This window comes from Siniperca chuatsi, linkage group LG22 (assembly GCF_020085105.1).
Source record: "Siniperca chuatsi isolate FFG_IHB_CAS linkage group LG22, ASM2008510v1, whole genome shotgun sequence".
Taxonomy (NCBI): domain Eukaryota; kingdom Metazoa; phylum Chordata; class Actinopteri; order Centrarchiformes; family Sinipercidae; genus Siniperca; species Siniperca chuatsi.
In genome coordinates, this window is record NC_058063.1 from 17,347,659 (window position 1) to 17,360,806 (window position 13,148).

A 13,148-nucleotide genomic window follows, 5' to 3' on the forward strand; every position below is an offset into this window, starting at 1 on the left:
GTCCTTATCATAGAGAGCTTTCTCCCCCATATTTCTGCTCACGGCCTGATGCTGAGCATGTCTCTAAAGCCCTCGGGTGTGGAGCAGCCAGAGTGCGTGGCTCTGTACTGCGAGGTCTTCTCTTTGGTCCAGGTCATCTGGACTCGTCGATGATGCTCGGCGCTGCCGCCGCCGGTGCTCACCACCCTGTCTCGCTCTCCACCGTCGGTGTCGTCGTCGTCGTCTGATCCAATGCTCGTCAGCCGCAGCATGGAGTTACGGTCTTTCACCAGCTGGGCCTGGTTTGGCACAAAGACACACAAACATGTTCTTTCACATCTCATCTCAACCTTTTTCTACCTTATTTGATGCCTCCCTCTTCTATACCACTGCTCTCCCTTCCAAAACTACTTACTCCTCTCTCTCTCTGTCTCTCTCTTACTCTGTCTCTCTTTCTCTTTGTACCTGTCTGTCTCTGTTTCCTTTGGAGGTGTTTGAGGTGTGGACTCCAGTACTCCTCTACCTGGGGGAAAGATACACCTACAGACAACACAAGGTCACCTAACTTGCTAACAGAAAACACAGGCTGCATCTACTCTAGCAGAAGCACTGGAGGATAACTACAGGGACAACATTAGTGCCAAATCTCCTGAAAAGACCTGAGTCAAATGGCAAGTGAAACTCAGAAGTGTGTAATGAAAAGAGTAGAAGAGGTGTGAAGTGACAGCAGACAAAATGATTCACTGCTCTTTTTCAAGTCAGCCAATTTAGAGAAAGGCAGTTTAATAGTAAAAAAAAGCACATTTGACCCAGATCAGCTTAAATTTACTTTATAATTGGACAAACTCTTAATTGAATCCTTCAGATAAAAGAACCTTTTAAGAACTGAACATTTCAGATGAATGATGTAATAAATGTGAGATCTGATTGTATTGATCTCTAATTCAATATCCTTTTCACTACAAAGGTCAAAGGTAAGGGTCAACTAAAGAAAAGCATTAAATGATGCACGACAATCACAAACAAATCAGACGTGTAATGTCATGGCTAATCTTGCACACAATATTCATGTTAATACTGACCCAAACACTGGTGACGTGGCAGTAAGAGTGTTCAGTGTTTTGGTCAATGACACTTCTCCCTATTTACTATTTACTTGTGCATTCATTGGTATAATTTTCAGATGATGAATTCGACTGATTAAAAAAAAAAAAAAAAGTATTAAAAGGTAACAGGCTGCCAAAAAACATCCACTTTTTTGTCTTTTTCTGAAGGATTCTGAGGTATTCACTGATCTAAAACCATGCGATCAAGAAAACCTCTTTGCTTTAACAACGTGTCCAGAATGGCCACTATGTCTACATTTCTCTACATCAGACAGCGGATGCTTTACTACCATGTGTAACTAGTAAACTTACATCATCAAAACTCCAGCGTCCCCGCTGAGGGGACCAACGACAAAAGGAAATGACATGAACTTTAATAATAAAGCTGTTACCCACTGTTATTTATTAAGTTTCATGAAAAAAAAAAAATCTTTTCGTGTTCCACTTTGGTGTAATGCAGTTGGATTTAATTGTTATAAGCCAAATACGTAGCATTATTGACTGATTTCTATACCAAATATGACCTTCTCATCCAGTACTGTGTCCAAATATTTTAGCAGGCATATAAAAAGTGGCTCTCACAAAATTTGAACTTAGATTATGCGTAGAGCTAGCAAACTCTAAAATCAAGTCCTTTCTCCTTGTATGTCTCTCTCTAGCATCTGGTTTTATGTCGAAATCGTGGAAGAAAATAATGATCTCAAAGCCAATTCATAGGATCTTTAAGGAGCACATAATCTCCAGTTTGCTCACACCTGAGATGCTGATAGCAGACTTTTTCCAGAGTGTCATTTCTAGTGTGTTTTTCTAAATAATTTAACAAGAAGATAAAGTGTGCTTTTGTTTTAACCAACAGATGAAAATATAGAACTTTCTTTCTATACAACTATCTTTAAACTGTCTCAACAACATCCTCTACAATTTATAATAAAACTCATGAACTCACAGCTGGCCATAACCACTGACCTCACCTGAGACCTTGTAGCTCCACCTGCATCTGGCCTACTGCTGCTGCTACCAGGATTTCCCTGATAAAATGATGCACGACAATCACAAAAAAATCAGACGAGTAATGTCATGGCTAATCTTGCACACAATATTCATGTTAATACTGACCCAAACACTGTTGACGAATCATTTAATTAAACCTTTAATCCACCGCTAGGGATAATAAACATCGAGTAGAGAATTAAAAGTGATTTGAGGTTGTTAAACCTCCCGGTGGAGACATTTCAGTAATCCCTTGCTACGGTCTTGACTGTCCATATGCAAATCTACACCCTTTCTTCATACACAAAAAACTAATATTCATACACTCCTGCACAACAATCTTGCAATATGACCTAAGCTTACCTCTCTTTCCCGGTCGGATTTAGACAGTCTCATCTGTCTGAGCATCTGAGACCTCTGCTCCATCATCAGGGTCCTTTCATAGGTGTATGCACTGATATCACTGTCATGCTGAGAGGAGACGAGAAAGACATATTCAGAGAAGAACAGACAAGAAAACAATAACATAGAGATGAGCATTGTTTCACTGTAAGGTTATTATTATTATTTAACAGTTAAACAGCCAGTTGGCTAGCTATAAACATTGCAGATTTGTTACTTGGGTTGTTGAAATTTTACAGTGTGAAGTAAGGCTGGGTGAAGTATTTAGAATTTTTGTTTTTGCAGGATGTGGAAAATGTCTACATCTTGAAAATCTAATTATTCAAATGTGCATAAAAAGTTTTTTTGCAGCCAAAAAGTAACAAAAATGATAGCTGCTACATTAGCTGTCTTGAGTCACGACAGTCCCAAAACCAACGTGAACACACGATACGGGCACTTGCCATGATTGGACTGTTTTGACTCCAGGTGGCTAGCTGGCTCTGGCTATCTAGTAGAGATTCTAACAATTGCATCTTTGAGGGGAATGGACTGAAAATAAGACTCTGCACACTGATCACAGCACACAGCGCTCATGGCTTGTTGGCGAGGTATTGTCTCTGGTTACGAGAGGTGAAGCCACGCGAGTCGAAGGAACAAGTGTGCGGATTTTACTTTGTTTAGTCTGCCCCTACCTGACGGGTAGCTAACGCTAGCTAACAGCTGTCTGCAGATATCAGAAGCACAAACAGCACTAACTGCTGTATGGGATAACCCGTATTTTTTTAATATGCATAATGATGACAGCCTTCAAGTACTGCAGTTATTTTATTTTTTTATTATTCTTTCTCAACAGTCTGCACATGAAGGCCTAAAAATAGGATGTTTCAGTCAGGTTTTGGTCTAGGTATGTTGCAGGGGGGGATAAACCACCCCAGCTTTGTGAGAAGCATACCATCTCAACTACTTCCACCTCAGCCTCAATGCGTAGGTGATAGAGGAAGGTTGCCAGATCCTTTTTCATCTGGATTGAATTATCCTCCATCTGGGCCACTGTGAAGATTCGCATAGAACACTTACGCCACACCTGAGGAGGAGAGAATAGCAGTATTCTCAATGTAGGAAAGACGTTCAAAAATGTATTAAAACTCAAAAAAGCATGCTCCTACTTTGTGTTGGCGCAGCAGGAAGGGCAGCAGCATTAGCATTCCCCCATCATGGACGATCCACCAGACGTCGATATAGCCCTCTGTGCAGGGCTCACTGTTGCTGGGGAACAGAGAGATGTTTTTGGGCACCAGCAGGGCAAGGTGGGCTGCTGTGGTCACCCGCACTGTGTCTGGAAGGGGGTGGGGTGGGGGTGGGGGGGGGGGGGGGGGGGGGGTGTGTACTGTTAGTCTGCTAACTCTGAAACAAAAACTGAAATTATTAGATCAGGAAGAGAAAAAGACCCTCTCGTCTTCTAACGCTAACAAATTTGATAGTTCAGAATTATTTGCAATCCTCTTTGACTCACTGATGAAGGTCTTCCAGGCCTGTGGGTCCTCGCTTTGCCTCCAGGCATGAGGCCAGCCCATCACCACAGTGTTGGGTTTCATTCCTCCCAGGCCGCTGGACTGGATCATGTGGCTGATACCTTCACGCGGCTTCTGAGCCACGATACACTGACAGAAGCCCTTTACACGCTCTTTATCCATCAGGTGCTTAAGAGTCTGAAATAAGAAAAATACAGGGAAAAGGCCGATGAAATGTTTCCTTCTATCATTCTTCTATCATATCATCTAATTTTAGCAGGACTTTCTGTCATCTGAAGGTAACTAGATCTACATACTGACAAAGCTTCACATGAAACACAAACTCGTCCAAGCTTCAGTGACCACAGAAACGCTGCCAAGATAGAACATCCCACCTGTTCAGCAGCAAGGGCCTCTCCATAGCTTTGTAGGAAGTTGCCGGAGACGACTGTGCCAACGATGGTCAGGCCCTTTCCCGCCTTCAGCTGACTGGCAAACGTCAGCAGGCGAGGAGATTTGACGTGGGCGTCCTCGTCCAGTTTTAGTAAGATCAACACCTGGGGCCTGGAGTGTGTGTTAACAGGTGTGGATTTAAGAATCAATAACAGCAGGTTCTCAAACACAATCTGGAGTTTTGTATTCTATTGTATATTTGTGATATTAGATGTTTGCTATCTTTAAATCTTTACATGCATCAATTATATATTGACCAAATTTGGTTAACTATCCTCCATTTGTTTAATTTCTTTATTTAAGTAGTCTCTGATCTGGAGACGGAACCAGTATGTTCTTAAAAGCATTTGGAAAATGTGCAATTTGTTGCACTGTACATTCACTCAAGGGCCACTGGCAACATAAATGTAAAGGGGATGCTGGTGATGTAAAGCAGTTGTATATAATGAATGGCATGACGGCAGTGCAGTTATAATGAATTTGGTGACAGGTTGTGAAAAAAGCAAGCTTCAGTGCTGTACCTCCAGTTTTTGGTGTGCGGTGGTCCCTCCTCCAACCTCAGGAGGGCATAACGGGCAGCACTGAGCGAGAGACCGCGGATCCCATCCCCCCACTCTTTCTCCGCTCTGATATACACACATGGATACATGGAATATATACTGTGATATGTACTGTGAATATTGTGACCTCCCCTGACACACCCCCACAAAATTCACACTGAAAATTGACACACATCCAATCCAAACACACACTTTTACACACACCACTCTTGATCATGCTGTACATGTACTATCATGTGAGGGGAATACATCTCCATGGCAACATACCCGTGGTACTCAATGTACTTGTAGATCATGCCGGCGATCACCATGGCAACGATTGCGTAGTACCAAGAGGATATGAACATGAGCGCCAGGCAGATAGTCATCCCCAAAAATGACAAGGTCCTGGACACCAGAGGCACAGATCAGTGTGTGTTATATCTGTATGTGTGTGTGTGAGAGTGAGTGAATGTGTGTGTGTGTGGTAGTACCAGTGGTAATAGGAAAAGCGTGGCCTCCAGTTGGGCGTCCTCAGGAGGGTCTGGAGGGCACAGGCCAGGTTCACAAACAGATAACACATCAGGAAAAACCTAAATAGAAGGAAAATAAATTAAAGATACAAGTTCCAATAGTGAGATACTTGGTAATTAGATACCCCCTACACACACACACACACACACACACACACACACGTCTCACATTGTAAGGATGGGAGCCACCAGGTCCAGAGAGGCAATGAGGATCCCCAACTCTGCTATCAGGGCCGTCAGCAGCAGGGCCCATGTGGGCTCCCCATTAGCCTTCCCGTGGCCAAACACCTGGCAGACAGACAGACAGACAGACAGACACACACACACACACAAAAGGAAAACAGTGAAAATATATATAGGTGCACCAAGAAAATCATACTGAAAATCAGTATGCTACCTGTTTGTTCAGATAGTTTCATAGTGACAGAATTTGGCTGTAGCTCACTCTAATACAATGCTCTCAGTGGCTTTTGGTTTCAGGTGCCAAATCCATAAATTTTAAAAATGTAATAGCAACATCTTATTCTGAACAAAATGACAATGAGATAACCCATAGGCCATAGAGCAAGCTTTTTCTCCTAAAATTTCATTCACTAGGTGTCTCTCCCCACATACTGTAGAGGGCAAAAAGTTTTCACTATGAGGTCTATGGATTGTTGTAATTAACACTGTTATTATACAGTAATTGGAAAGAGACGACAGTTTGAGCACAGCAAAACAAATGCCATTGAGCTCCATTACTTCAGCATACAGAAAATACAGTATCTCCAAATCTCTACAAATTACAATGAAACTACCTGAAACAGTGGATCATACTCCAGGTAAACGGAAACATACATTATCTTCTCCTTTTAGATTTTCTCCTGTTATTTCTGCACCAATATTTCTTATTTGTGAGAACTGATGGTAGGATAGAGATTAAACAGTGTGTTTGATGTCACATGTTTCTCTTACTTTTAGTTAAAAGCAGCCATAGTTATGATCTAGTTGTGGGTTGTTGCCTTAGCTAAGGAGACAGTTTGTAACAATTATTATGTCAATTTTGGGTCTTTGTAATCAAAATGAATATTTGCAGATCTAACCCGCAGGAAGGGGATGATGTTGTCCTTGGCAATGGCTTGTAGCAGTCGGGGTGCGCCGGTCAGCGACTGGAGGCCTGCGCCACATGTTGAGAAGAAAGAGCCAATCACAATGACCCAGGGAGTGGGCCAAGCCAGAGTCCCCACCACCAGATTGCCTTTAACCGAGTCTCCAAACCTGCAGCAGCCAAACACACATACAAGTATTTAGAGCTTTTACAGCAGTGGACAAAAATATTACAACTACTCTTTTTCAACAGAGCACAGACAATCAAAATAATCTCTTTCTCTCACACATAACAGGACGTAACACACATATATGCAGTCAAATACGAGAGCAGATGTACTGACTTGTCTCTGAGGACCACCCCGTCGATGCAGGCTCCAAACAAAACAACGCTGCTCAGGTCTGGATGGGCAGCACTCAGGAAAACAACACTCAGCAGTCAAATTAAATTGCATCAAACATATCCTAAGTGCCTTTTAGACATAATAGTACCATAAAATGAGCAATCAATTTAGCTAAAGAGGCAGCCATTAAACCATTCATAAAAAACTGAAATAGATAAATAGAAATAGATAGCAACAACACAGCATTTTGCCTGAACACATGGGGTGCAGAAGAAAGCTAGTATTTGTTTAGCAGTTTTTTGTTTTTTTTTTAAAACACAAATTCTCTGGAAAACTGTTTTGTACTGTGTTGTGATTGGAAACCTATTGTGACAAAAATGTGTGAATGGTGCTTTGGAGTTGTTTTTTAATTAAGAGGACCGTAATATATCATGAAAGGATACAGACGAAGGAGGTGGTGAGGATGGCGAGAATGGTTCCAATGGGGATGGAGCGCTGGGCATCTTTCAGATCCCCTGACCGGTTGGAACCAGCCATGATTCCTGAGGAAAAGAAGAAAATCATTTCAACATTACTAGTAAGATTACTTAGTGGTATTATTATTAATTATAAGTAGCATTTTTTAAAGGTTAAGAAACCCTTGATGTTAGCTTGAATATCATGCTTATTTAAAATTGATCTGAGTGTTTAGAAATCAAAGAATAGATGCCTGACAGAACAATAATCATGGCAAACACATGATGTATTTGATCCTGAAACAGCAGCTGTACCATGAGCAAGAATCAATTTCACACCTACTGTGTTCTTCTTGTTAATAATGCATTTTCATAACTGAATGACAGCAACATTATGTTTACATTTCTGATATGTTTTTATATCAAAGTTACCCTTTAATACAGCTGGTTCAGCATTTGAGGAAGGGCAAGAAAAACAGTCTGTACCTGTGACAGAGGGGAAGAAGATGCCCACCAACAGTGTGAAGGAGGTGGTGATGTCAGCAAACACATAAGGCTGCTGAGTGGATGCCGGATGTGCAACATGAGAGGACTTAAGGGAGCCTTTCTCCACCACGTCCCCTTTGCTGAGGTAGGAGCTCCACAGGTTCTCTACGAGGAGGAGATTCAATACACGCTCGTTTGTCAGATTATGTATTTATTATTCCGTAGTCCTTATGAGCGGAGTTCATCAGTGTCGATTGCCTGATATACTCCAAAACGGACATGGACAGCAGGGCGTATAGCGGACACGGTTCTGTACCGACTAAGTAACTAACTAAAATTAAATTAAAAGTTTACTATATATATATATTACTATATTCTTCATCTGACAACCAGGCTTACAGAAAATGACTGGTGGCATGAAAGCACATAATTGGCTACTTTTAACAGTCTTGTCTGCTCCTCTGTTTTTTTTAAAAATACTTTAAATATGGATATACACCCTTTGTATTGAAATGCTTCACATATCTGTCTCATGCCTACATATGTTCCACATCACACAAACACTCACTCTACCTGAAATGATCCCACTGGCCAGACCGGGGATCCCTTCAATCTCTGAAAAATTGTTGGAAAAGAAGTATTCATCACAAGAGGCGTTGAGTTCTGGGCCCTGGCAAAACTGCTTCCAAAGATATGTGGTCTTCTCCACCAGAGCAGGAGCAGGGCTGGGGTCAAAGGTCGGGCCCACAGTGCTGTTTTCTAATGGGGAAAAAAAACAAAATAAACCCCGAACGGGTGTTACTGAGAAGACTAGTGTGACTAGGATACGCTTCTACTCCTCATGATTCTTGATTGCAATGAGGAAGTAACAAATATCAATCTAATCCTGGTACCCACCATTAATAACTGTAAAATTGGCATCAGCTGTCTCCACTGGCTCTTTGATCTGTAGCAGGATGGTTTTCGCACATTGGTTGTCATCAATTTCATGGCCGCTGATACTTCTGTTTCCCAGCATGCACACGCTGTGGATGGAAGTGACAGTTAAAGGATTGGCTAGCTCTGTATTTTTAGAAATGCGTAATCAACACTTACGGGAACTGTGGCGGTTTGAAGGCGGAGACCAGCGCTCCGACATAGATGGAAACGATGGAGACGATGACACACGCCAAGAAAATGGAGGCCAGTTTGTTGACATACTTCACACCCACGAAGACCAGCAAGGACATCAGGAGGAGACAGATCGAGCCGTAGACCCGCATGTTGTTCAACAAGGCCGCCCCTTCGCCTTCAGGGTACTTTGACTCAAAAATGGCTGCCTTAGGTGCTATGTACATCTGGAAGAGGGAAGGAGATGAGAGTGACAAAATGCAACAAAGACAAGTGTCTTGATGTGCCAGGTATTTAATATGCCTGAATTCCCATTATTTAATCCAAAAACAGTTTCTCAACTAATTTTCCAGAAAATGTACTTACTATATCACAACAGAGATGTGCTGGTATACTATTTTTACTGTGGTGAAACTTTTTGATGTTAACAACACAGCCAACAATTTCTAATACCATTAGAGTGATTATCGCTGTTTTCAGAGAGCACCGTGAACACAGCACAGCTCTGCAGTTCAATTAGCAGTTTTGTTTAAATAAACCACAAGGGAATGCTGCTTTACCAGTCAAACAGAGACACAGCAGGAAGCGAACCAGGCTCCTTGTCTCTCTAGCTCTCGTTACTCTGGCCATGCCTTGTTGACTGCCTTTTAACTAGTAACACCCAGAAGGTCACACTTAACTTAGTCAAAGTTCTTGCACTCCAGAAAGTTTGATAGTCAGGTGAGCCGAATCATAACCTCTGACAATGAAAGAGCGAAAAAATCCTGCACACTAAATTTCAATTCATGAATTTCCCTTAATGGAGGACTCAGGCCCCAAAACTGCAATATACAGTTCACTATTGAGTTTGTTAGGTTTGAATGATTCCAAGGCAACTACGGCATTAAGTAATTTTACCATATTTTAGCACGAATAGTAGTATTTCAGGACAGCTTGATTATTATCGTGATAACACAGTTTGCCGTGATTCTTTTGGCCACAATAATCATAGCATGAAAATTTATTTGATACCGGCACATCCCTATATATATATATATATATATATATTTATAAAAATACATATTGCCCACTCCCAGCACTGAGCAAAATGGCGATGACACACTGACATTAAGTTTTTAAACAGTAAGAAGTATCACTGCTACATAAAATTTAAATTACAGATGAAACCCTGGAGAAAGGGGTGAAGATGATGACGATGATGATGAAGCCAAAACTCACCAGAAGGATCTCGATGGCTCCCAGGATGTACATGGCCCCAGCAAAGGTGGTGCCCAAGTAGAAACACAGGCCCACTGCCCCCCCAAACTCTGGACCCAGAGAGCGACTGATCATGAAGTAGGCGCCTCCCGCTGGAGGGGGAGGAGAGAGAAGGAGGAAAAGAGAGAGAGAGAGAGAGAGAGAGAGAGAGAGAGAGAGAGAGCGGGGCAGGTTGTACATCAGGGTTGGAAGAAGTGGAAATGGAGAGGGAGAAAGGGAAAGTAGGGTGGCAGAAGATTTGTAAAGGAGGGGAGGAAGTATGGAGAAAGAGAGAAAGTCAGAGAGATGATGGACAAGAAGAGGAGATGGGACATAAAAGAGAAGAGAGAGAGGGATGGATGTTAGTAACATTATGATGTTAGGAGGTAAAGAGAGAGAGAAAAGAGGACAGCTGATGAGAGAAGTTACCCTATGCTTGAAGAAATAAGCATAATGTTCTACATGACACATTGGAGGAAGAAGAGAGTACAGATCTTTGGTCAAATAGTATCTGCAAATGACTGTTTTATGCCTCACTCGAAGTACACGCCTGGGTTGAGCTTACTGCTTCCAAAGTGAAGTCTTGATTGTCTTTAGGGGCGGTGTCAGACCTCAGTACCTTCTTTTGGTACCGACCGAAATGTGTCTGTGGCAGTATCGAAAACTTAAACTCAAAATTTTGAGTGCTGCGACTGCTTGTGTTTAGACAACATTTAACATTTTAGAACTTTGGCTTCTTTTCTTCTATGGAAAAGAGAGTTTTGGAGATACAATATATCAATTCTGACATCAGTTTTAGCTAGAAGAAGAATGTATGTATGTAATATGTCGATTTAAGAGTTGTTATTGGAAGTCTACTTACAACAACTTGTATAACTGCGACAATCTCATCCACACTTGTTGCCATTTTTCATTTTTTAGATAGATAGCTAGTTATGTAGGAAGATGACATGTTTAATCCAGCTAACTAAGCTCTGATTGATCAATTGTTTCTGGGGAGAACAGGAATCAATGAGCAAAACACCTGACATTGAACAAATAGAAGATGTGGGCAGTAATTCAGAGGTCAAGAACCAGGTTATAAAAAAATATTGTTTTCGTATTGGTACCGAATATCGGGTATTGTATTAACACTAGTATAGAAAAATTTCAGAATAAAACACAGCCCGAACTGTGCTGAACTTCCTGGTGCACACAGCATTGCTCTACACAACTGGTACTCCAAGTGAGCTAAAAAAAAAAATTTAAAAAAAACCCCAAAACAGTAAGAATAATTTGCTGATACAATTTGAACCAGTTATAAAACAGAGCACATGGGGTAATCATACAGTAAGAGAAACTACATATTTACTACTGACTGTAAGCTCAGAATTCAGTGTTTGGTTTCCAAAATGCAACCCTCTAACAAAAAGCACACACGTGTTTCTTGTACATTAGACAAACTCAATGTTAACATAAAAAATGGGCTTATGAATGTGACGTTGTAGGTTTAAACATATGTAATAGGTAAACTGAATGAATGAACTGCCACTGGGAAGTTCTTGAGCTTTCAGCATGAAATTTCAACAAATTAAAAAATAAATTGTGCTGAGCTGTATTAGGGAAGCCAAACACTTTTGATTACTCCTTCACATTAACCACAATAAACTACATACATACAGTATTAACTACCATCTGAGACTAGATGGTTAGAAACACAGTAGAGCTGGAAGTTGTTCAGGTGAGAAAAAGACAGCATGAAATGAAATGTCTGATGCCAAACAAGACATGTTAGATTAATTCTCTATGTTACCAAGGGTTTTCATTCTACATTCAATTATCGAAATGTCACATGCTAGTGGAAATATCACACTACTTTGACATTTAGGATATTCGTCTAGAGGCGTTCCAGTGAAAGGTAAAGTCAATGGCGGATAAATATCCTGGGTTTTTTAATGTGTATACAGACAGACAGGGAGAGGTAGACAGAAGGAGAGACAGGACAAACAGAAATAACACTCATTAGAAAAACATGTAGTTTATCAGTACCGCCATAGCTGGAAGATGACCAGGAAAACCAAGAGGAAACACCCTGGACAATTCATATGAACATCTACAGAGGTCACTTGGCTGGGTAAACTCAAAATGAATGAATGAACCTCGTTTGCAGTAAAGCACATGATTAGTGCTGGTGCCACTGATAAAAATTATGTGTTTGTCAGCATGCAAAACGACTATTATTTGCTTTCAATCTAGCATCTATCATGACTGAAGCCCCGTTCGGACTGGATTTATCTCTCTAGGGGAGGTGGAGTGATTTTAACATTAGCTGCACTGGTCAGTTATTTTAATCCTGTCCGGAGCGCACAGCACTCCATAGTTATCAATTATAATAGATCAAGAACCATTTGAACCATTAACTAATCCATCCTGTTTACAAAATATTGACTTATAATGACATGGAGTACATGACATGAAGAAAAGCACTTGGCATTTTTAAACTGTTACCAGAAAATGCTTGATATCTTTATTTGATAATAAACCTAATGGTTAAAATAATAATCTAATACTTGGTCAATCGACCATTTATTCATCTTCTAATCCTTTGTTTCCAATTAATTACTTCTCTTGCAATAAAAAGATGAAACTTTTGCTTTTTGGCGGACACTTGTAGCCACAACTCCTTCAAGTTGGTACATTGGTGGTGTCTATTGCTGCCATGCCCAACAGCTGATGTATGAAGGGACACAAAATTGTCAAACGTTTAATGTGAGCTTTGGGTTTAAGGAAAGTGTAAGAGATTAGCACAGCACACCAGTGCCATTTAATCCACATGTATGGAAAGGATGAAAAGGAAAGAGTGAAAGGAATACCTGGTACAACTCCATTAGTGGCGATTGCACTCATCGATATTGCAGTCAACAACGTCTGCAGAGAGACAGAAAAACAGACAGATT

General features: G+C 41.0%; 1 protein-coding gene across 6 annotated transcripts in view; it reads right to left on the reverse strand.

Moving 5' to 3' along the window:
* Window positions 1-13,148, reverse strand: part of LOC122869758 (solute carrier family 12 member 6-like) — a 29,594-nt gene that overhangs the window by 3,958 nt on the left and 12,488 nt on the right. For 3 of the 6 annotated variants that reach the window (XM_044183045.1, XM_044183047.1, XM_044183048.1), the window contains exons 6-25: window positions 13,065-13,119; window positions 10,195-10,325; window positions 8,962-9,203; window positions 8,764-8,891; window positions 8,440-8,625; window positions 7,867-8,031; window positions 7,369-7,467; window positions 6,926-6,983; window positions 6,578-6,752; window positions 5,665-5,783; window positions 5,457-5,555; window positions 5,251-5,370; window positions 4,945-5,049; window positions 4,366-4,534; window positions 3,973-4,168; window positions 3,626-3,795; window positions 3,412-3,543; window positions 2,439-2,546; window positions 2,057-2,113; window positions 43-278 (exon numbers count right to left, since the gene is read on the reverse strand). In XM_044183045.1, the coding sequence (XP_044038980.1) occupies window positions 43-278; window positions 2,057-2,113; window positions 2,439-2,546; window positions 3,412-3,543; window positions 3,626-3,795; window positions 3,973-4,168; window positions 4,366-4,534; window positions 4,945-5,049; window positions 5,251-5,370; window positions 5,457-5,555; window positions 5,665-5,783; window positions 6,578-6,752; window positions 6,926-6,983; window positions 7,369-7,467; window positions 7,867-8,031; window positions 8,440-8,625; window positions 8,764-8,891; window positions 8,962-9,203; window positions 10,195-10,325; window positions 13,065-13,119 (2,750 nt within the window). Of the gene's footprint in view, window positions 1-42; window positions 279-2,051; window positions 2,114-2,438; window positions 2,547-3,411; window positions 3,544-3,625; window positions 3,796-3,972; window positions 4,169-4,365; window positions 4,535-4,944; window positions 5,050-5,250; window positions 5,371-5,456; window positions 5,556-5,664; window positions 5,784-6,577; window positions 6,753-6,925; window positions 6,984-7,368; window positions 7,468-7,866; window positions 8,032-8,439; window positions 8,626-8,763; window positions 8,892-8,961; window positions 9,204-10,194; window positions 10,326-12,067; window positions 12,135-13,064; window positions 13,120-13,148 lie in introns of those variants that run through there. The other 3 variants (XM_044183051.1, XM_044183050.1, XM_044183049.1) reach the window with 3 other exon arrangements.